This window comes from Drosophila yakuba, chromosome X, assembly GCF_016746365.2.
Source record: "Drosophila yakuba strain Tai18E2 chromosome X, Prin_Dyak_Tai18E2_2.1, whole genome shotgun sequence".
Lineage (NCBI taxonomy): Eukaryota > Metazoa > Arthropoda > Insecta > Diptera > Drosophilidae > Drosophila > Drosophila yakuba.
Genome location: NC_052526.2, coordinates 7,480,418 through 7,503,693, shown reverse-complemented (window position 1 = coordinate 7,503,693; position 23,276 = coordinate 7,480,418). Strand labels below are relative to the sequence as shown.

The following is a 23,276-nucleotide window of genomic DNA, read 5'->3' as shown; positions in this document are numbered from 1 at the left end:
TTAATTTTCATGTAAGCCAATTACATTTTAAAAATTTCCTTCCAAGTTGTTAAATATATTTTTAATAGGCAAATATATAGCTGTAGGTATATGAATATGTTAAACTTCGATGATCGTGGCAACCGATAGTTGTAGCCCTGCCAAACGGTACGATAACCATCGCCCAGTCGACCATCACCAGTATTTGTGCAGCCCTGTTTTGACGCCATTTTACAGGCGAAATTGTGTGTGTGTTTGACGCGTTGTTGTATTGAAACAAAAAGCCAGAAATTTTCCTTCGGCTGCAAAAGGCAAGTGCTTACGGCCGGAAAAAAGGGAGGAGCTCCTAGCAAAGATGTCGCAACGCTTTGCACCTGGCCAAGCGCCAGTGCAGTCGCGCTATCAGCCACCACCACCGGCGCCCGGCATGCGTCCCTATCCGCCGCCAGGCGCCTCTTTTCCGGTGAGTTTTCCACACATTTTCCTGCAGTTAACGTGCCATCTAAACATCCATAATCTTATCCACAACAGCCGCGCGGGTTTCCCCTGCATCCGAACACCACGCAACCCGTTCCCGGCACGGCGAACGTGGCCGGAGTACCGGGAGTTCCTGGAGTGCCCGGCGTACCGGGACCATCGCTGCTGCAGCGCGCCGCCCAACAGTCGGGCTTTCAGAGCAGTCTGCGCGGCACTGGAGCCGGTGGCGGTGGCGTTGGATCCGGCGGAGGCAGCAAGAGATCAAATGAGTCCCGCAGTTTGGGTGGCGGCGGTGGCAAGAGTGATTTTGTGACGGCCAAAAAGAAAAAGAAGCTGGCCGACAAGATACTGCCGCAAAAGGTGCGAGATCTGGTGCCCGAATCGCAGGCGTACATGGATCTGTTGACGTTTGAGCGGAAACTGGATGCCACCATCATGCGCAAGCGTCTGGACATCCAGGAGGCCCTCAAGCGACCCATGAAGCAGAAGCGCAAACTGCGCATCTTCATCTCGAACACATTCTATCCCAGCAAGGAGCCCACAAACGATGGCGAGGAGGGCGCCGTTGCCTCTTGGGAATTGCGGGTGGAGGGTCGCCTGTTAGAGGATGGCAAGGGCGATCCCAATACGAAGATCAAACGCAAGTTTTCATCGTTCTTCAAGTCGCTGGTTATCGAGCTGGACAAGGAGCTATACGGTCCGGACAACCATCTGGTCGAGTGGCATCGCACTCACACCACCCAGGAGACGGACGGTTTCCAGGTGAAGCGGCCAGGCGATCGCAATGTGCGCTGCACCATCCTCCTGCTGCTTGACTACCAGCCGCTGCAGTTCAAGCTAGACCCGCGACTCGCCAGGTTGCTGGGCGTACACACACAGACCAGGCCGGTGATTATATCCGCCCTGTGGCAGTACATCAAGACCCATAAACTGCAGGATGCCCACGAGCGGGAGTACATTAATTGCGACAAGTATCTGGAGCAGATATTCAGCTGCCAGCGAATGAAGTTCGCCGAGATACCGCAACGCCTCAATCCGCTGCTGCATCCGCCCGATCCGATTGTGATCAATCACTTCATTGAGAGCGGGGCGGAGAACAAGCAGACCGCTTGCTACGACATCGATGTGGAGGTGGATGATACGCTCAAAAACCAGATGAACAGCTTCCTGATGAGCACGGCTAGCCAACAGGAGATCCAGGGCCTGGACACCAAGATCCACGAGACGGTGGACACGATCAACCAGATGAAGACGAACAGGGAGTTCTTCTTGAGCTTCGCCAAGGATCCGCAAATGTTTATCCATCGCTGGATCATCAGTCAGACGAGAGATTTGAAGGTTAGTCCTGTTTTCTATGCGTCATAACGTTGTCTAAACCTTTCCCCCCCTTTCAGCTGATGACTGATGTGGTGGGCAATCCGGAGGAGGAGCGTCGTTCGGAGTTCTACTACCAGCCATGGACGCACGAGGCCGTTTCGCGCTACTTCTTCACCAAGGTCAACCAGAAGCGGGCCGAATTGGAGCAGGCGCTGGGCATACGCAACGGCTAGGTGAATGCTTGCTAAGCTGATCTTCTCCACCAGCCAATTTGTGGAGTCAACGTCAAGCGACCTCCATAAACCGTGCGCACGGCAAACTCTTTTTCCTTCGCCAGTTTAGTTTAAGTTTAAAATATATCCCTTTTTTTGCGACAAACCGAACTCCATCCCGTTCCATAACGAAATCCCTTTTCCAGTTGTTCCCAAATACACACATCCAGCACAAATATTGGACTTAACAGTAAGCTATAATAAAATGGCATACAAATATGAAACCTATCTTTAAAATTGGATTCAGTTAACTTTTTAAAACACTCTAGTTTATTGTTTATTACGTGTGATTTCATTTGATGCTCTATATGTTTAGCAGCCTTTTGATGCTTTTGGGTTCCCTTTAAATTTTATAAAATGCATTTTGTGTTGGTTAATTGAGATATTAGGATCACTAGTAGGTTTTTTCATTACGATTTCATGTTAACTGATTGTTTCTAAAATACGCTTTTATCTACATTTGGATATATTATTGTAAAGTGTACCATTTGGCTTTTAAGCTGACCAATCCAAGAATGTGAAAGGCCAGCGTTTAAGTCGTTTCACATTATTTCTTAGTTTATATTTTAAAATTAAGTGTTTTAGTAAATTCCATAGTTTTGCAATCTTATGGTGCTTGTTGGTTTAAAATTGTATAAAATGCATTTTCAGTTGAGGCCGCTGCCATTTAACTTAACCATTTACGCACAAGTTTTAAAAAGTTGAGTCTACAACACAGGATTAATATCACTACTAAACTAAAGACGGACTCGGTTTACTACGACACGGGCTAGACCTGAAACTTTAGGCGACATGTGCAACCTTTGCATCTTTTGCTGATATAGGATCAATTTCGCTTTTTACGATTGGCAGCAGATGCGGATGAGCTGTTGGCCGTATCCGAGGTCTCGGCAATGGCCAGACCCGTGTCCAGACGACTCTTGTCCACCGGATACAGCCAGCGCTGGTACAAATAGATAATAAACACAATATCATCGCGCAGACAGGCCACCCGATGGGCAGTGGGCATGGTGATGATGAAGGCAAAGAAGTCGTCGATGAAGGTGTTGAATGCCTTGTACATAAATGCACGCCACGGCAATGCGGCCACGGACTTCAGCTTATAGTTAACGAACAGTTGCGGCAACATAAACAGAAAGCCAAAGGCGTACACTCCGTTCACCAGCGAGTTGAGTGTCCAGGAGTACCAGGAGCGGTGTGGCTGGTAGATGAGCGAATAGACCGCTCCGCATATGCAAAGCGGATAAAGCAGATAGCTCAGATACCGCATGCCCTGCCTGTCGAATTGATCGGTCTTCTGCTCCTCCGCCAGCTGACCGGACTGTACATCCGATTTGTTGCCATTCCGCCGGTCAATTTGCTCCAGCTTGCGTCGTATCAGGCCGCTGAAGCTAAGCTCGAGACGCAGGATTTTCTTGCACTTCCACAGCTCAATGAGCGTGCCCAGGCCAACGGGCACAAGAACCAGATACGAGGTATTCTCGTCCAGCAGATAGAAAAAGATAACAATCTGCGAAAATGCTCGCCACATTGTGGTGCGGCTTGATAGCCCCTCGTACGACCGCTTTTTGCGCCAAAAGGCCACGTCGTTCTTAAAGCTCAGAAAGTCGAAGAGCATCTGCGGATAAAAGGAAACATAAATTAGTTATCGTACTCATATTTATATACTCTATATATTTCTGATATTAATTATATCCTGTTTAAATCTTCATTTTCCCAAGGATTTTCCAATCCCTACTTACATGGATACTGGACACAAAGATGGTGCCACACAGCAAGTACACATTGGTGTCCGAGAAGATGCCCTTCACTTCGTCGATGTCCTTGGTGGCAAATCCAATGGTGAGCAGCGCCTGTGTAGCGTGTTCCATGAGCAGCATCAGCCGGAGCTTGCCTACACCCACGGGCTTGTAGTGGAAGCTGAAGGTGAATTCGGTGGTATTGCGGGTGACGGGCACAAGATCCTTTAGCCGCGTATTAAATGTATCAGTCTGCAGGATGGGCAGGATCTGCTGGATACGATTGACACGTATCAACGGTGCCATTTCCGGCGGGACATCCGCTTGCGACACGGAAAAGAGATCGGTGAGCAGGGTGACATAAATATTCGATCGGATGTGAGTGCTGGGACGTCCGGAGGTGGAAGCTTCCTTCTTTTTCTTCACCTGGACATCGGCCGCTGCTCCTTTCTCGGAATCTCCAAGCAGATTGAAGGCCTCCGCTCGCGGCACCATGTAATCCGTGAGACTCATCGTATGGACAACGGTGGGTCCATCTCTGCGCAGGCTCCGCCATTCCAGTGGCTCTCCCTCCAGGGCCAAGACCACATGAAAGTACAGGGAGCCATTGCGGCGCGTCTTCAGCGGCACATCCACTTCGAAGTCGTGCTCAAAGCTTTGATCGTAGTCGAACCGCTTGGCCTTGTACAGATCCCGCACCTCGGAGGCAATGGGACTTCTGCTCAGGGAGGAGAACAATGCCAGCTGGAGGCGTGGCCGGTCCGCCAGGAATGATGTGTAGCACGGCACACCGCTGCACTGCAGCGTGTTGAAGAGCTGCGACATCTGATAGATGGAGTGGCCGATGTACGCCAGGAATGCCACGCCTAGCAGCGTGGAGATCGAGGGCAGGGCCATGACCTCCTCTTACGGTTTTCTCGTTGGTGTGTTGACCGGCGGAATGGTGTATGGTGGTCGGGCGGTGGGCGGTGGTTGCGAGCCGAAGTTGGGGAAAACTAAGTAGCGATTTTCCGATTTTCTGGCCTAGAGCCGGCAAAAAATCGAAAGCAGCTATCGATAGTGCCGGCCGTGTTGATACCCGAAAGCTTAAGAACTATCGGGTTATTGCGTTAACGGCACTTAGTATTTTGAAGTGTTTACGATTAATATCGGTCGCACCCATACATTTCCCGGCACGGGTATACAAACTGTTCCCCACTTTCCCAATGCGATATCTGTCCGAAAATGGAGTCTTCTACATGCCGTGTTTGTTTGGAGGACAAGGAGAACATGCTAAACGTCTTCCAAGCGACACCGGCAACCGGGATTTCTGTAGCGCGCATGATTTTCCAGTGGAGCGGCTACCCAGTCTGCCGCAGGATCCCTTTCCCAACACCATTTGCTCATCCTGTAGGCAGGATGCGCACAGTGCCTACCAGATGGACCACGCGCACTGGCAAGAGTACTCGGTGAAGGAGGATGTAACGGAGGAGGTAGCGGAGAAGGAGAAGGCAGCGAGTGGCGGAGAAGGAGCGAATCAGTTCGATATCCAAGTGAAGGAGGAAACAATCGATGACACTGCGTGCTGGAGCCAATCGATGATTTATGGAATTCCGGGGGGATTCACACGGTAACCAGGCTCCACCGCACGTGAGGAACGAGCCACTGGTGGAGGACGTAAAAAAGGCCTGAAACCCAATAAGAATAAGAAAAAGAATAATACGAATATGGCTCCCATGTGGGATATGTGCTCCAAGTGCTACTTTCACTGCCGCAGTCTTAGGCGCCATGAGAAAGTACACAAGACGGAACCTGCAGTTGGGTTCAGGAAGCGGAAATGAGCCAAAGGGATAGAGCCAAGTTGAAGAAAAGACTTATGCAACGTGTTACCAAAGTTTAGAGATCTCCGGAATGCGGACACCTACAAAGTTACCTTATAATGATTATATAGTTTTTATATATGGATTTTAAAATATTTTTCTTTTATTTAAGATGCGGTTTTAATTTAAGAAAAACAATGGAATGTACTTTAGAATAAGATGCAGTGAACTTTAAACGCTTGGACTTTGTATTTGGTAGCAGTTTTTATTTGAAGGTTTATGTATAACAATATACAGCATATAGTATATACAACATGATTTCATAAAATTAGGTACTAGAGTTTTATATAATTATAACTATAAAGTACTATGTATAACTCTCTCTTCGTCACGCGCAAAATTTCCAAACCTTCGGAATAAATTAAAGGACTAAAATGTACTCATCATGTAACAAAAATATGACAAAAATAGTTTGAATTGATTTGCACGCTTCAAGTTGCACGTCATGTTTTCCTCGTTTTTGATTTGTTTGTTTGTGTTTTTTGATTTTTTTGTTTTTTTTTTTTAAACTTTTGTTTTACTATCCGTAACTGGAACACACTGTGAGTGTAAAATGTGGTGCAGAGTGAAAAGAACATGTATAGGAGGAGGATAACGATCCGAAAAAGTCGAGGGTGCAGATGAGTCGATGCTATAAATATGTGGGCATTGTTTGATAGACAAGAAATAGATAACATGACAAAATGGAGGGTATAAATAAACGGAAATGGGCGGATCCTAGGCTCAGTACTTAGGCGAGGCGTTTCTTTCGACTGGGCGACAGGATCTTCAGCATTGTGACGACGGGCGCCTCAAAGGACATCGACACCACGAAGGACAGGAAGTAGGAGGCCACCGTCAGACCGAAGAACATGACAACCTGGAACATGACATAGCAAACAAAAATGTTGTATTATGAGCAACCATTTTATTGGAAGATCCAACTCACCATCAGATCCCCGCCCAGGTGAAGCGGCGCATCCGAGTTGAGCGCCATGGAGCGGATGACGATCGGGTGGACCAGGTAGGCGCAGTAGGTGACGCGGGAGAAGGGATAGAGGCAGGGCGCCGAGAGCAGCGAGTTAATGTAGCCGCCGTAGCCCGTGGAGCAGGCGATGGTGATCCAGGCCAGGGAGAGCGCCCAGGCCGAGTGGCTCAGCGAGCTGTAGGCGGCGGCGGTGAACTGCGACAGATCGGCCTTGTACAGTCCAAAGACCAGGACGAACAGGTTGAGCATGGCCAGTGTCCAGGCGGTGGCCACCGTCAGCTTGGGCAAACGGATCTTGCAGTTGGTCCTAAACAGAATCCAGCCCACGGCCATGCCAATCAGATAGGGACCCAATCGAGTCCATGGCTTGTCGTAGATCTTGTCGAACAGCGCAAGCGGATCGTCTGTGTTCGGTCGATGGTTGTTGGTGAACGCAATCACCGCCGTGGTGATCCACGACAGCACCAGGAACACCAGCGTCGTGATGGCCGAGAGCTTGAAGTGACGCACGCCCACAATCAGGATGATGGCGCCGATCATGTAGAACTGCGTGTCATTCGCCAGATACCAACTCCAGAGCATGCACTGTGGATTTGGGGAAAGGAGAAAGAAGGTGTTATTCTTTATTATACAAAAACAGAGGCCCACGCGGCGTATGAGTGATATTTGCTTAATCTCACAGTGCGTATGAGTGATACAAATATTTTTGATTAAGTTAGGATTAAATTCTTTTAAAACACTCACCATCTCATCGACCGGAAACAGGGTGTTGATGTAGAGGATGTTGCGCCACCAGTAATCCGGGCAGGTGATGTGATCCATGGTGGGTGGGTCGAAGATCGAGTAGGTGGCCAGGTACTTCATGGTCACCTGGACCACGCCCAGGACGAACAGATAGGGGGCGGTAAGGCGCATGAATCGATAGGCGACCAGGCCGAAAAAGTGTGCAGTTCCAGCCGTAAACTCATTGGCACCCTTGCTCAACTTGTTCAACTTGCCCTTGGCATTCGTGCGGAAGTAGATGTACGAGATGAGGAAGCCACTGATGAAGAAGAATGTGTCCACGCTGAACGGCCCATTGGTGATGGCCTGGAAGAAGAAGTTCTGCTCCACCTCCTTGCGCATCTCCATGTTGTCGGAGTACTTGAAGACGACGATGCACGTGTGTCCCAGAATCACCCAGGCCATGCTGAAGGCACGTAGTCCATGGATGCACGGTATGGTGTCCGCACCCACATTGCGATCGCAGATCGCATTGAAGTTCGTTATCGCCGAGAAGGAGAGCAGCAGCTCCGAGTAGATGCTCAACTTCTCCGGCTCATGCAGATGCCCCTCCAGGTGCTCATCCGAGTTGCTATTGTTGCTGCCGCTGCGATGATGATCGTGATCGTGATCGTGATGATCGTGATGATCGTGATCCGCATCGTGATCGTGATGGTGTCCATTGCCGCTGTCATTATCATTCGGTGGCAAATTCAGCACCAAAGCATCCAATTGCTTCAGCGAATTCGAGGACTGCGAGTGATCCGATTGCTTGAGCGGATCATCGTGAGCGGTCATTGTGTCACTGTAATCGGACGAGGCACACCCGATGCCCGAGCTCGTCTCGCTGTTGTTCATCATCTCCTTGTCCTGGCGACGCAGTGCCTCCTTCAGTTGGCGCCGCAGGTAAATCTCGAACAGAGTGCCGCAGCAAATCAAGGCCAACACAATGCTGGATACCACACTAAAAGCAGATAAGTGTTATCCCGTAATATTAGTTACATATTCCAAAATTGTGCTTAAATAATTAGATTCGATAATCAAATGGGTTTACTTTGTATTTAATGGAATATTCAAAAATGTTGTTTAATAAATAAAAAAAGAAGTTTACTTAGAAAAATTGTAAGAAATGCAAATAAATATTTGAAGCTAAGAAATTATTCGCCGTGCAGTTTCAACGGACATGGGGAAGCATATAATCATATTAGCCGCTAATATTTTAAGCTAACAAATGGAGTTTCGCTTTTTATTATAATTCGATTTGGGGGGAAACAAAATTTCACACAAATCTTAGACTGACTTAGCCGACTCAACTGACAACTGACGCTAATGCCCAAAACCAACTGCCCAAAAGCTGCGCATTGTGTTTGCACAATTGTTTAGTGGACTTTGGCATTTTTGAAAGTGAACTTTTGATTGGATTCGATTCCGGCCACTTACATCAGCAGGCAGAAGGTCTTGTCCGCCCAGATGTTGAACTCCTTGTCGGTGGGCACACGAATGTCCAGGACACGCAGATCCCGCGATGGTAGCTCCACATGGGCCCTGCCGCTCATCTGGCCAATGTCCGCAATGGAGCAGCTGGAGGGCAGGCACATGCCCACGTAAATGGTGCGCAGCTGGTGAAACATGAAATACAACATTAAATAGGTGTTTGCTTTCAACTTAAAAATATTATTTGAAGTGCCAAAAAACCTAGATTTCCAACTTGAATGGAATTTTCTCTAGATTTCCAACTTGAATGGAATTTTCTCTAGATTTCCAACTTGAATGGAATTTTCTCTAGATTTCCAACTTGAATGGAATTTTCTCTAGATTTCCAGCTTGAATGGAATTTTCTCTAGATTTCCAACTTGAATGGAATTCTCTCTAGATTTCCAACTTGAATGGAATTCTCTCTAGATTTCCAGCTTGAATGGAATTTTCTCTAGATTTCCAGCTTGAATGGAATTTTCTCTAGATTTCCAACTTGAATGGAATTCTCTCACGATTTTCTTACCACTTGGGTGGGTAGCGTCTCGTTGAGCTGCATCTTGATCACATAGAAACCGGGCACGAAGGGCGGCGGGGCATTGTAGACACTGCTGTATCCTTGGGTGTGAGCGGCGGCGAAGGGCAGGCCGCTGTTCTTGGTCTCGCCATCTGGAGAGGATGTGGCCGAGGAGCTGTTGTCCTTGCCGGGTGCAACGATCTGGCCATCGTCAATGGCATCGCACAGGGCCAACGAACCCATCCAGTAGTTGTTGCCGTAGAAGAAACCGGATGTATAGTGACCGGAAGCATCGTCCACTGAGGGAAAAAAGAGAAGGAAAGGGCATCAGTAGCGTTCGAAGTGCAACATGCTCACTGCCACACTGAGAGCGGCCAGTGTGAGTGGGGCATGTGTAATATAATAAGTAAAAAACATAAAACTAGCCATTATGCAATTGCAGCGCAGCCGTCAAGCTGCCCACTTCAAAATGCCGCCATCATCTTGATGACTCGTCGACTGAGCGACCCAAGCAATTCCCTATAAAGCTTAAAGTTAGCTGGAAAATGTATTAAAATGGCATATATATGTCTATATTATGTTACAAAGAAACGCAACATTTAAATAGCAACTAATTGATGAATTTGTCAGTCCAACTAGAAGGCTGCAGTGGATTCAGATTCAGTTTCAGTTTCAGTTTCGGACACAAAAACAATCCTTGCCCAATTTAACACTGCTGATTTATTTGCACAAAGTTGAGGTGTTGTTATGCTATTTTATTTTCGTTTTCTTGCAACCACTTGCCAAACAGATCGGGGACTTGAGACGGCGACTGGGACTGGAATTGGGACTGTGGAACTGTGGGTCCAACCAGTTTTCATTTTTATCGCTGCTTTTCGGTTCGAAAATGGCAACTTAAGTCATGCAATGGTCTTTTGTTCGCTTGCCATGGTGACACGAGGAAAATGGCAACTCTTACGTGAGCATCCATTATCCACTATCCAGTGTTTAGTGTTAAGTGTACAGCAGCCACTTCCACTTCCACTTCCCCGATGGCTTGGCCAAAAGCAGGAACTGATCTCTGAGTAATCTCTGGGTTACACAAGACCCGGCCATGACCATGAGGAGCCATCAGTCGGAAATGTTTGCCAGCATTTGCATGTGCCGAAATCAAAAGTGTTTACCAATTTCAGTGGCGTTATACAAATTTGTGAGCAAACGCGGAAGGAATCTGATTTTCATGTTTGATTTATAGTTTAATTAAGAAAAAATATGTCTAGAAAAAAACTATATATGGTACTTAGTTTTTATCACCCATGTAATACACCTAATATATTTTAAATTTAAAAACTAAACTTGGTGCAGCCGTGATATAAAAGTGGTTTCTGTTTTTCCAACACACCCTCAACCGATCAGCGATCTCTGCGTAATGTTTAAACATGTTTTCAATTTAATTTAGCGATTGAGGTCATTTGATTGGCTGGTAGTAAGCATTTCATCACAAAAACCTCCATCGATACGCCAGTACATGGCAAATGGGTCGGCATTTAAGCATCAGAGTGATGTGATATACTCGTATGTACATGTGTACTTCTTCAATTGAACGTGTCATTCGGGCGTTTAACGCTCTTGGTAAATGGTAAATGGTAGATGGTAGATGGTAAATGGTCAATGGTAAATAGTCAATGGTAAATGGTTAATGGTCAATGGTAAATAGTCAATGGTAAATGGTCAATGGTAAATAGTTAATAGTAAATGGTAAATAGTCAATGGTAAATGGTAAATGGTAAATGGTAAATGGTAAATGGTAAATGGTAAATGGTAAATGGTAAATGGTAAATGGTAAATGGTAAATGGTAAATGGTAAATGGTAAATGGTAAATGGTAAATGGTAAATGGTAAATGGTAAATGGTAAATGGTCAATGGTAAATGGTAAATGGAAGCTGAAGCTTAAGCCAAAGCTGATGTCGAACTCAAACAAGATCAACAGATGGGACAGACAATGGGGTTTACAAGGTGACATGTTCGACCACCAGTGCTCACCCAATCCCCAACTCAGATGAACTTGGTAGCGGCTACCGAAAGTCGATGCCGATGGCGATGCCGATTCCGATTCCGATGCCGAAACAGATTCAAAACAGATTTCATCGTGTATTCTTGTCCGGCGATTCGGAAGGTCGTTCAGCATGTGAGATCGTGCGTATATATATTTATATATATATATGATATATAGGTCGGGGGAAAGCGGTTTAGCAGGTAGGGAAATCGATGCTCACGACACCAGACGCACCTTAAAGCGCAGCCAATTTTCCATACATTACACAGCAGCAGCGAAAAAAAAAAATACTCGTAATAAGTACCAGATATTTTTGATGTTTTTGCTCAACTACAGGTGAGTCAATATTTTATTATAAAATATAACAAGTTACCAAAATCATTAGTATAGGTATAAATTTTTAAAAAATGTTCAAATCAACAGGTCTCATTGAAAGCCCACACAAGACAGGGGATTTGAAAAATGTTAGAGCCGAAAATATAATACCCAAAGCTCATTAAATTATCCAATTAAGTACTCGCCATGCGGAGGCTGTTTACAATTTCGCAGAATCTCATTGAAAGCCTGGCCAAGATCACACTGTGCACTTGAATCGCACGAAAATATTTGCAAGAAGATTAAGATACATAAATATAGTACAATAGTACATACATATGTACATATATGTGTGTTCAACTGAAGGTAAGGACAAAGGCGGGGTAGGCAAATGTGTTAACACACCAAATCGCCGATTGCAGTCGACCATAATGAGTGGCGAAAAATAAAAAACAGAAAAGCAATGAGGGCGTGGCCCTAAAAGCCAGGCCAAAACCCGGTGACATAGCTGTTGAAATCCATTTGATTGATGAAACGATTGTATAAATATAATGGCAATAAATAATGTGCTCTGCCCGTCAAATAGTTGCCATTATACCATTATACAGATACCTTTTGTTGTTTCGCCTTTTGCTATTTTTATAAATATTTTTGTATTTATCCACTTTTGCAAACAGTTGCGAAACGGCGCCAAGTCAAAGCTGGCGAAATTTATAAAAAAAAAAAAAATTAAGACAACGCGCCGCAAATGCTAACAGTTCAATTAAGGCACGAAAAGTAATAATTTCTTTAATGATCTGCGTCACAAGAACCAAAAATAAAAAAAAAAGTGCCCATTGCAATCCATAAATAATATTGGTTTGCAATTTTTTTTATTGGCTAAAAATTTACTTTTGGACACCACGATAATTGCTAACTGCTAGTTGTGGAGACTAACAAGATTTATGTATGGGGGCTGGCTCTTGAAACGGCCCCAAAACTGTAAATCCATCGTGCAAAACGCCTAACACGCCCTAACATTTTTTATGTATTTTTAAATTTTCCAAATGGTCCCAGGAAACTGCACTTTTAGTGCCATTAAATTAGCTTTTTCGGGTCTTTAAAATGGCATCAAGTTCTACATGCAGCTAATTGATTGTGTCAAAGGTTCAAGCAATCGTTTTGGCCAACTAAATTTGGCAATTGCGTACTAATGTTTGGCTTTGTCATTAGAACGCCAGACGACAAGACGAAATTTGTAGCTAATGTGGGGACATTAGAGGCGTGTGTTGTGGATTTAAGATCCGCTCGTTTGTCTTGGCCAAATAAATTTCCTGTCATTTAACACGCAAGCTGCCAAAGTCTTTGAACTTGGGCCCAAAGCGTTCTGTGTACTCATTGCTGAGGTGTGTCTATTAGATCGCATCTGGAGGATACATTAGTTGCCAGTTGTTTCTGGCTAAAAACAAACATCATCATCCACACAGCAAACGCTGTTTGTTCTTAGCGTCTCTCATTGTGGCTCTCCTTTATTTCATTTCAAGTAAACTTTTTATTTAGAACGATAGCTACTTATCTATATGTACTATATAAAATATCTATAGCTTATTATCTATACTATATAAAATATCTATAGCTTATTATCTATACTATATAATATATCTATAGTTAATTTCCTGAAATGCTACCATAACAACGATTGCATTCTTCGTCGTTAGTCAGTCAGTTAATGATTCATAGTAGCTTCAACATATTTTCCCATTTTTATGCTATGTAATAATTATACATCGCCGTTGCCTAATTGAGTCGCATAATAAAACGCAACTCGCTTGGCAATTTTATGCTCGAAGATGCGCAAAGTCAGTTCAGCGGAGCTTGAGATCCCTCGAGTGGCTCAGTTAGTTGGCCAAATAAGATGGAGTGATTACTTCCTACTTGCCACCTGAGGTTATGGATAGCGTAATGCGTATCCGTATGGCTATTCGTAATCGTAATCGTAATCGCATTCGTGTCTCGTTGGCTCACATTCAAAGTGTTTCTTTCTTTTTTCCCACTTTTCAATGTCAATGTTGGGCAGCCACACACACATAAATCTTATCAAAGACCTTCCCTCGGGGCTCTTTTGACGCCCACATCGATGACGATGTGATGTAGCCAGACAGAAAGTAAGAGTTGAAAGAAAAAAAGTAAAAAAAAATGAAAAAAATTAATGAAAATAAGAGTCGACGACGAGTCAAAGAGTTGGCCTGTCTTTTGGGCTTTGGGGTTTTGGGTTTTTTCTTTTTTTGGACTCGGCACAGATTCGGCACAAGGTCAGCTGCATCTTCAGCTTTGGCTATTTCGCCTGACTAACTGGTATTTCGATTCGATTTCTGAATTTCGATATTCAATTTTTTTGGACTTGGTCACTGACACGTGGCAATGCCATCATTTTGCGCAATGGACCGATCGCTGATGATAGCTCCGCAACAATTAAATGATTTCTGCGCATTTCTTTGCCACGGATGGCCGATGAAACTGGTTTCGGGTTACCAGTTTTTGGCCCAAATACAAACAATTCAGGGCTGCACATTGGTTTTTTGGCCCAACAAATTGTGAGTCACTTATTGTTGACGAACGTCGAACGTCATTGCCGAAACGATTATTTGATGGGCTAGTAATTTTGTGGAATAATTAGCCCACAGAGTGCGGAGTCACGGTGCATTCAGTCAGCTCATTGCATCTTAAATTAGCTCTTCTTTCCACTGATTTATCTATTATCTAGCCAATCTGCTAAGTCGAAGATAATGAATTGTTTACTCAAGGGAATTCTAATTAATGCGATATATGTAGTAAGAAGTGCATTATGACGTACAAGTAATTTCCCAACTAATTTTATAAATTATAATATTAAAATAATATACAATTGATATTATTATTTATTTATCAAAAATATTTTATTCATAAATAATATGTTGGTAAATAATTCTGGAGTAAATCTCGTTTATGATTTCGTCATTTCCCCCACTGCACTTGCAATTGCATAACCCTAATGCGCTGTAATCAAATTGATACGACCACCCAAAATTGCAATTATGGTCAATAACCCCAAATTGAGAGCTCGTTCAAATGGCTGTCGGTCGTTTCATAACCGAATCGCTGGAAATTAAAATTAATGCCGTGCACGTCGATCGATCGAGCGAGTGATCCAGCGATCACCTGCCGCTATTGTCTTTCAATTTCTTCGTATTTATGTGTTTGAATTTTTTCGTTGTGTGTTTTTTGCTCACTTTTACCTAACGGAAATGATTTCTTGCTTTTACCCAGTGTCAAATGCAAATGGGTTGCATGGTTATGGCATACGGATCGACATCAAAGTGGGTTGTTAATTAAGGGGGGTGGTTGCTGATAGTCAACCTTCGATCGAAATGCAATGCGACTAGAAATCGATCGATTAGCTTTTCGCTATTTTGTGTTTCTTTGTTTTCTTTGTTTATTTGCTGTTTATTTATTTTTTTTTTTGCATTTGCCCAAGACCGAGTGTCGCATTAAACTTGAAACTACTATACAAATGGATTTGGCAAGCGTCCCGCCATGACGGACACAATTCGCAATGATCGAAATTAGCGCCGTCTCATGATGGAATGCAATTTCTGTCTAATTAACGTGTGTCTATCTGTCTGGAAGCTGGTCGTAATAATTCCAAGCGGAGTTGCCTAATTGTGGCATTTAGGCATTCGCATTGCCCTCGAACAGTCTGCGTGTTAATTGCGTTTGGTCGGCGCTCATCTAAGTGAATTATTAACCCGGTCCGGGCATTAAGTCCGCCCTTCTTTATGATGCCACTTTGAACATGAAATTATAATGGCTTTGTTTACGCATCCACACTTTGGTCTTTAAATACTTTACTCTTAGCACGCCAGTCATGGAAATCTTTCAATAAACTTCATTTTACATGTTATAAAAGAGTAGCATCAAATTTTAAGCAAAGAAATAAAATGAGAATAAATGTCAATTGCTTTTAAAATAAATTTCTTAAATATTTTTCTTTGTTGATTAAACTGCATATTATTGTAATTGTAATAAGTAATAAGCAAATTTAATATATAGTTGCAATAAATTTCAGAATAAGCACTCAAATCAATCAATTTCTGTTGATTTCTAGAACGCAGCGCTGAAAAGTAGGCCACAGTTTGCGCTGATCTCTGATCCTAGCACTCGCACCCCAAAGAAGTCGTTCATTCTGGTGCTGTGTTTTTTGTGCCAATTGTTTGGTATTTGGCCTAGACCTTTTGGACCCCGATACGCGACCGACTACCACTTTTTTTTACGACTCGGGCAATTGCAATGCGTGGCGGCGATTTTAATTACGCACAATTATCCGAAAACGAGTTTGTTGCCTAAGTCATTCGTTTTGTGGGGGGACAAAAAAAACTCGGCCAAAATCGCGGTCAAAGTTGAAAGTATTTTACATACAATGTCTCCACTCCAATGAACCGTTATTGCAAACAATAAAAGCCAACAACGTCGTCTTGGCCATAATTTCATTTTCGCTGAAAACAAAAATAAAAACCCCAAACAAAAAGTGAAGAAAAACAAAAAAAAAACTGCAAGGCATTGCAACAATCAAATTAAAGTTACATTACATAAGCTAAGCTTGTGTCCAGAGAGAGAGAGATAGAGACAGGTGGACCGCGAGAGAGAAAGAAAGAGAGGGGAAAAAACTGAGAAAAAGAGATACACTGAGATTTATTCGGGGAGAAACCGAGAGAGAGAGAGACTTGTCGCATGTTGCCGCTGTGCTGATATTGCTGCCGTGTTTGTTTGTTGTGCAATTTCAGCTTCTGCTTCTTCTTCGGGTTGCAGGCAAAAATAAACACAGCTATGCGCAAGTTATTAGCACTGATCGCGTAAATAATATGTAACCAAAAAACCAGCAAGCACCACTTATTTTAAAAATGTAATTTTACAAGAAATATCGAAATCATTTTATAAATTCGCATTTCAGTTTTCAAATCACAATTTCTTTGTTTGCTTTGAGTAGCAATAAAAATAAGTATTTGTTTTACATTTAATTTCTCGCGAGACACCTATAATTTTGAACACCACTGTAGCCGTTTGATTTTGATATGGGAAAGCCGTAGAAATTATGTTGCGTGACGTTTCATTTCGCACAAAGGCTGTAATTGGGCCTGTTACCCCCACCGCCTCCCTCACTGAAAACCGAAAAGTCGGCTAAGTATATTGGCCCAAAAAAAAAAAGAAACCGTTGTGCATTGTGACCAACTAATGACCAAACAGGCTGCAAAGTCCATAACCAAGCCATCGAACCTCGATCACTTGTTGGCTTATTTTGTTAACTTGGCTTCGTTTCAATTTCGGTAATTTCGTTCAGGTTTTTTTTTTCGAGCACACAGGTGAAATGCAATACGAGGTCAAAACAACAGTGTATTGCTCATTTTCCTGGCCAACCAACGATATTACTTTACCCGGAATATTTGCAAAATACAAAAACAAAAATGAGTATTACAAAGATTGTGAAAGCTTTTTTTGATTTTTGAGGAAGTTTAGCGATTGCCTTCCATGATGATGATGATGAGACAATATTTGCACTTCCTCTAAGACTTTTGCCGACTATTTGCCAGCGACTTAAATCAACAAAAAAAAAAGTGACAAAAAAAGTACAAATTCGTTTTCGCTCTTTCGATTCGATGGAGACTAGACCTTCGACTTGACTTCCAAAATGCAAGTTTTTTTTTTGTGTTTTTTGTCACGGCGAGTGCATTTCAGGGCAACCTTCAACCTGCCAATCGAGTTCAGCCAAGCGAGTACATGCCACCGAAACTATTGCATTTGCAATTGCATTGGCCACACGAATATAGATAGAAAAACACTAGCGATAAATGTGAATTAAAAAAGAAGTAAGAAGTAACAACAAGCGCAGCAAAAACAAAGGTAACACCGGCCACAATTTATTAGCCATTGATCTTGGCCGAGGATTGGGAGCTCCAGATACGAAACCTGTGCTGGAAATTATGTCCGAAGCGTTTAAATAACAATTTCCAGCCAGTGTCCAAGTGTCCATGTGTCCAAGTGTCCGAGTTCGAGTTCGAGTCCGGTTTACTATGTTGGCTAGCTAGCTGTCTGGTTAGCTGGCCAGCAGGAAAAACTTTGGCCCTGACTCCGCTCATGTGTGGCAATAAAACACACTATTCATGTGGAGACATTGACATAGATGCCATGCCAGTTACAGAGTCCCGGCTTTTTGCCTCCCAAAAAAAAGTAAAAAAAATAACAAAAATACCCATGCCTAAACCCCAATTTCGTGATGTTTTATGTTGCGTTGGAGGCGGTGGAGCAAAAAACTGAAGGTTGATGGGCAAATATAATTTAAAAGGATTTTTGAAACAACAATTAAATTACATACATCACAGGGTGGAGAAATATTCTTGGGAATTACACTATATACAAAATAGTGAAAACCTTTATTTTTATCATTAAATATGTACGTTTATTAATTAAATATTAAAAGGTATTAAACATGGTATTAAATATTAAACATTAAAAGGAAAATGTTTAATTAAAATCAAGGAAATACTTTCACTGGGAAAAAACATATTAATATTTACCAGATAAAATAAGGTGATATAAACCGTCTGGAAAAAGTTAAAACCGCCAAGTATTGCAGCTAGTTAATTAGTTAACTGCGATATTTAACTGCTCGTTAATGAAAAGGAAATTAAGACGAACTTCCGAAACGCCTTGGCCTTTCTCCCCGTAAGAGAAGTGAAAACACTTCCGCATGGCCGGAAAATGCATTTTCTTTTACGGCCATTCATCTGCCGCGCTCTCCAAATGGTTTTTCCCCAGACTCCGTGAACTTGAACCGTGGCCGAGAGGCGCTTTTCAATGGATGTGCCCACTTTCCGGTCACTTTGGCCCATGGTGCAACCAGTGAAATAATAATAAAAAAGAAACTTGAACACTCTTATTTCGTCTGTATGCTTTTTTTTTTGGTTTTTTGTGCGGCTCTCTTTCTCTTTTCCTTGTGTTTTGCGTTAATTGATTACATAACCAGCATCTGGAGAGTGGTTTTAGCTTGGCCAAGTCAGTTGGTCAGTGGTGCTTTGTCGGTCTCAGGTTGCTGGAATCGATAGGATTGCTTTTTTGGCTGCTGCGGCAACTTGTCGCAACTAAAAACACAAAAACCAAAAAAAAAGAGAAAAAAACCGAAAAATCGAATATAAAACAAGTCCCACAACATGTATTCATAATTCAGGCTTTTGATCTCGGCCAGTCAGTCAGTCAGTCAGTCTCACTTTCGACTGCAAATACTGCCCAGTCGATCCAATTTGATCTGGTCGTGCAATTGAACCGTTCCATTCAGTTATTCAATACCAAGCCCACTGACATAATGACCAACAAAAAATGCCCAAAAAATCAGAAAAAAAAAAGAAACGAACATTTTGGAAAAACCAATTTGCCCGAATGGGGAAAAATTCGGCGAAACAGCAAGCGAAAAATGAAGCCGCCCATCAGGCCAAAAATTTGATTGAGTTGTTGCTGCTGCAGTTGCTGCGTGTTGCTGTTGCTGCTGCTGCTGTTGTTGCTGCTGCTGCTGTTGCTGCTGCTGCAGTGGCAAGAACTAATTGCGACCTTGGCGATCACTCGCATCGTATCGTGCACTTATGTAGATTGTGTGCTCGCGGGCAAATTCGTCTATGCGGCGGCGACTCGAAAATCTCTATATCTTTAGAAACCCGTGCATATATAGTATCTGCGCCGATCGCCAAAATCGGCGAATGGCACGTTCACACATACATACGTACACACGGCAGTGCAGATAGTTGGTTTTATTTTTCAATCGAATGGCTCGCGAACAACAAGATCAACTTTAACTCGGAAAACGTCTGTGGAAATCGCGATAACATGGAAATTGCAAGTGAATGGATACGTGATCTTTGTTTGTCGTTCAGAAGAAAAAAGATAAAGATAGCGGCTACCTTCATGCGCTTTTCTTTTTTAACTAATTACATATGTTGTAATACTATTTTTAATTTAGTTTAATTTAATTCTTTTTATTTTTCCCTAGCAAATTTGTAAACTTGTTTAACCACAAGCCGAAATTCTTTTTAACATTTTTATTTTTCCGCTTTAATCTTTTGGCTTTTAAATGTTGATTGTTTTCTGCGGCCGGCAATTATAGTTTGATTAAGATTATCAAAGCTGCTGGTGTTCATAATTGAATGTAATTAGTTGTTTGAGCTTTGGTAAAAAAATTATACAATTATAGAATGTTGTTATCATCATCTTTAAGATGTGTGATTATAAAAGTATATTTTCGAAAAAGATACTCCAAGACAGTATTTTTAATAAATTTAGTACAAGTGTGTTAAATCCCTATTATCCCTATGAATATTTAGTTAGATTGATTCCAATTAGTGTTTCCCCATATTCTACATATATGATTCATAAATCTTGCACTTACTCTTGACGGCCCACATCTTGGCATCGCTGAGTCCGCCCAGATAGCTCCTCATGTCCCGACTGCAGTTGGCGGACACTCCGCCGGCGCTCTCCACCTGGCCCCATTGGGCGGCCAGGACGGCGAGATCAAAGACGTTGAGGGCGTCACGGAGGCGACGCGTCTGGGACAGATCGTAGCTGAGGATTGGTTTGGTGTCGCCAGTTTGCAGACTGAGGTTAATCACATTGTGCTGGTCGGCGGAAGCGGAACTTAGGTTATGTCTGCCCGGCGGAAACTTGCCATCGTCGTTGTCGATGGCCGCCTGCGGCGTTGCCAGCAGCGAGAGCAGCGTTGCCAGCACCAAAGTCCTGCGCATCATATCGCTCCGTTGCGATATCTATATATATATATATTTATATATATGCTAATTGGCTGGGCACGACGTTCCTGCGATGTCTTTTGTGTTGCTTCTCTTTTTTTCGGCCTGCTTCACTTTCACTCCACACAAACAACAAAAAAAAAAAACAATAATAAAATCCAATTCGGGTTAACAGGGAATTATTTATATATTTTGCACCAGCATTTTCACAGGCAAAAAAAAAAATTGGATGACAAACACACTCGGCAGAACCGTTAGAATTCGGTGTTATTTGTTTTGATGTATTTTGTTAGCACTTTAATTTTTATATTGTGTTTCTTTCTTTTTTTTTGGAATGGGAGTTGTGGGGGTAAGTGTATTGAAAACACACGCGCGGCTTATGATAAGTTTTCAGCTTTTAGTTATATTTTTGGGGAGCTGCGACGACCGCTTGGCATGAACGCACGTCTACGAATCGCGACTGCGCGTCTTGAGCAGCTGTAAAAATATGTTAACAATTCCAAAAAACGCAGGCCCCAAAAAAAAAAAAACGAAAAAAAAAATCTGAGCTCAGCTCAAGCTCGATCTCAATCTCAGAAACACATTCACACACACACACACACACACATGCTCTCACTCTCGCTCTCTGGCAGCGCGGGGGCCGCTCTCACTCTCTCTGTGTCTCTCGAAAGCGCAAGTTGTACCGTTAGCAGCACTTTCGTTGCCAGCTCGATCGCTCTCTACCGCTCTCTCTCTCTCTCTCTATCTCTTGGGAAAAAGCAAAAGCACTGCGTCATCGTACTATGTGGTAATATCTTTCAGTGTGTGTGAGCATTATGTTATGGAATTTCGCGAGAGTGTGAGTGTTGCAAAAGTGGCCGCAAAAATGAAATTAGCCATTGATATTTGAATACGCGACGAGGTCTTGAGGATCGCAATCGCAATCACTATAAACCACTATGGCCATATAGCCAGCGGTCCCAAATTCCAGCCAAGTCGGTCAAATCAGTTAAGCCAAGTCGGTTAAATAAGCTAAATGGATTCGCACTCAGGCCCGCTGGTCCAACTCACATTTACGAACGTCTTTTAAGGGCCGCTTAAAAGCCCAGCTTCGCATAAAATTAACGCGATGCATAATGGAAAGATATTAAATGTTACAATCTTTTTTTTACATCAAAGAATCTAATGACAACAGTAAAGAATATTTACGCATTTTATTAAAAATTTCATGGAGCTTTAAAAGACTAGCGTATGCACGAATCGGTTTTCAACTTGGAAATAAAAGATATTAAGTTAATGTCAATATTTGAAGTTGGAAACTTTCAGCATATGAATGTGTTATAAATGACTCACTTAAAAAAGTGGTGAATAATTTAGGGGGATTTACTAAAATATATTTCAAGCTAATATCATTGAAAAAAAGAAAAAAGAATTATAAGATTTATAAGAAATAAACGATTTCAGAGAAGTTGCTCAGATTCGAAAATGTTCGTTTTAATGAAACTGGGTTCCTAAATTATGTTGTTCATATGAACATGTTTTATGATAATAAAACAAGGTAATTACAATTAAAAACCACACATTGTAGTATTTACTTATGAGTTTATTTACGAGTAGATTGGAAATCACTTTTCATATAGCCACTTGCTTCCAAATCCCATTCGAATTCCAGGTTTCCAGCTGAAGTAGCAGGAATGGAGGAATTCGAATGAAAATGTTGCAAGCGTTGGAATAATTGTTGTTGTTTTTTCGATGGTGACCTGTTTTTAAGCACTCACATACTTTTGTTTACGAAAAGAGAGAGGGAGTCAGAGATAGTTGCACCTGGTGCAGATTCCCCCCCTCTCTCTCTCGCCCGCAACCTCCTTAACTTAAGCATTTCTCGAAAAAAAGAAGTTGTAAATTACGTCGGTTTTGGTTCCCCAACTGTACATATACATAGATATATTGCCATATATTGTGCAATATCTCAAACGTTGACGTCGTTCCGTTCGTGCAATGCTTTTCAATTTTTTTCAATTTTTCAATTTTCCACAAAAGCCAAATAAAAAGTTGGGAACAGAGTGGGATGGCAAGATGCTAAGCATTTACCGTTAGCAAATGGAAACCAGTTCTGAGAAGTAAAAACCGCCAAAAAGAAGAAGAAGCAGAGGAAGCAGAAGTGCTGCCAAAAATTAAATGTTAAGTGGTAAAGTGAAACAAAATTGCATTTTGTGCATCTCCAAGCATTTTCAGTAACAAGCAAAAAAAACAAAACAAAAAAAAGCAGAAGCCTGCAGAAGATCTTGCAACGGTAAACTGGTTTGCAGGGCACAAAAAATTCGACTGAAATACAATAAAAACAAAAACTGCATCCAGAAGATGCAAGCAAAAGGAGCGAAAGAGAGACAGCAAGGGAGAGAGCGAGAGAGCAAGAGAGGGAGAGCGAGATGCAGCGACTGGCATGAATGGAGATGCAAATGAAAAAGCAAAATATTTAAGGTTAGCCTTAATATCCCAGATGCACTCAGCAAAAAATTGCCTCTAGTCTTAAGTGAAATAATGTTTTGCCCTGCGATAAAAGAATGCATAGCCTGTAAAATTAATTTCCATGCGTATTTTGTTCCTGTCCTATTGGACTTTGGTTTCGCTGCGCATTTTCGGTCAGTGTAAGGGTCCGTCAGTGACCGTCAGTCATTCAAGCGGTCGCCTGGTACACCACGTAAGGTCTGTCAGCGAATGAAAACCTGTCGCCCCACCCGCCCGACACCCCCTCACCCACCAACGGGGTCGAGCTCATA

General features: G+C 42.7%; 4 protein-coding genes across 4 annotated transcripts; 2 read left to right on the top strand and 2 right to left on the bottom strand.

Annotated features, from left to right (window-relative positions):
* Positions 1 to 200: 200 nt before the first annotated feature.
* On the top strand, positions 201 to 2,273 carry LOC6524574 (brahma-associated protein of 60 kDa). The gene is made up of 3 exons (XM_002100395.4): positions 201 to 442; positions 511 to 1,794; positions 1,851 to 2,273. Exons 1-3 carry the CDS (start codon positions 335 to 337, stop codon positions 2,004 to 2,006), a joined length of 1,548 nt encoding a protein of 515 aa, XP_002100431.1. The 5' UTR covers positions 201 to 334; the 3' UTR covers positions 2,007 to 2,273.
* Positions 2,274 to 2,292: 19 nt separating this feature from the next.
* LOC6524573 (cleft lip and palate transmembrane protein 1-like protein) lies at positions 2,293 to 4,815 on the bottom strand. The gene is made up of 2 exons (XM_002100394.4): positions 3,788 to 4,815; positions 2,293 to 3,663 (listed from the first exon to the last, which is right to left on the bottom strand). The coding sequence occupies exons 1-2, from the start codon at positions 4,679 to 4,681 to the stop codon at positions 2,872 to 2,874; spliced, it is 1,686 nt and encodes a 561-aa protein (XP_002100430.1). The 5' UTR covers positions 4,682 to 4,815; the 3' UTR covers positions 2,293 to 2,871.
* A 103-nt stretch (positions 4,816 to 4,918) lies between these two features.
* LOC120320662 lies at positions 4,919 to 6,022 on the top strand. The gene is given in 2 exon segments (XM_039370965.1): positions 4,919 to 5,129; positions 5,132 to 6,022. Coding segments are annotated over 2 exon segments (387 nt in total). The 5' UTR covers positions 4,919 to 5,008; the 3' UTR covers positions 5,398 to 6,022.
* On the bottom strand, positions 5,829 to 20,970 carry LOC6524571. Its single transcript, XM_039370949.2, has 6 exons — positions 20,160 to 20,970; positions 9,372 to 9,661; positions 8,813 to 8,991; positions 7,355 to 8,336; positions 6,572 to 7,195; positions 5,829 to 6,502 (listed from the first exon to the last, which is right to left on the bottom strand). The coding sequence occupies exons 1-6, from the start codon at positions 20,515 to 20,517 to the stop codon at positions 6,374 to 6,376; spliced, it is 2,562 nt and encodes an 853-aa protein (XP_039226883.1). The 5' UTR covers positions 20,518 to 20,970; the 3' UTR covers positions 5,829 to 6,373.
* Positions 20,971 to 23,276: the final 2,306 nt, after the last annotated feature.

Coding starts and splice junctions, on each gene's coding strand:
- LOC6524574 (XM_002100395.4), top strand. CDS start 335: ATGTCGCAACGCTTTGCACCTGGCCAAGCGCCAGTGCAGTCGCGCTAT. Junction 443..510: donor CGCCAGGCGCCTCTTTTCCG/GTGAGTTTTCCA, acceptor TATCCACAACAG/CCGCGCGGGTTTCCCCTGCA. Junction 1,795..1,850: donor GTCAGACGAGAGATTTGAAG/GTTAGTCCTGTT, acceptor CCCCCCTTTCAG/CTGATGACTGATGTGGTGGG.
- LOC6524571 (XM_039370949.2), bottom strand. CDS start 20,517: ATGATGCGCAGGACTTTGGTGCTGGCAACGCTGCTCTCGCTGCTGGCA. Junction 9,662..20,159: donor CAAGATGTGGGCCGTCAAGA/GTAAGTGCAAGA, acceptor TTTTTCCCTCAG/TGGACGATGCTTCCGGTCAC. Junction 7,196..7,354: donor TGTTTCCGGTCGATGAGATG/GTGAGTGTTTTA, acceptor CCAAATCCACAG/TGCATGCTCTGGAGTTGGTA.
- LOC6524573 (XM_002100394.4), bottom strand. CDS start 4,681: ATGGCCCTGCCCTCGATCTCCACGCTGCTAGGCGTGGCATTCCTGGCG. Junction 3,664..3,787: donor TCTTTGTGTCCAGTATCCAT/GTAAGTAGGGAT, acceptor TTTTATCCGCAG/ATGCTCTTCGACTTTCTGAG.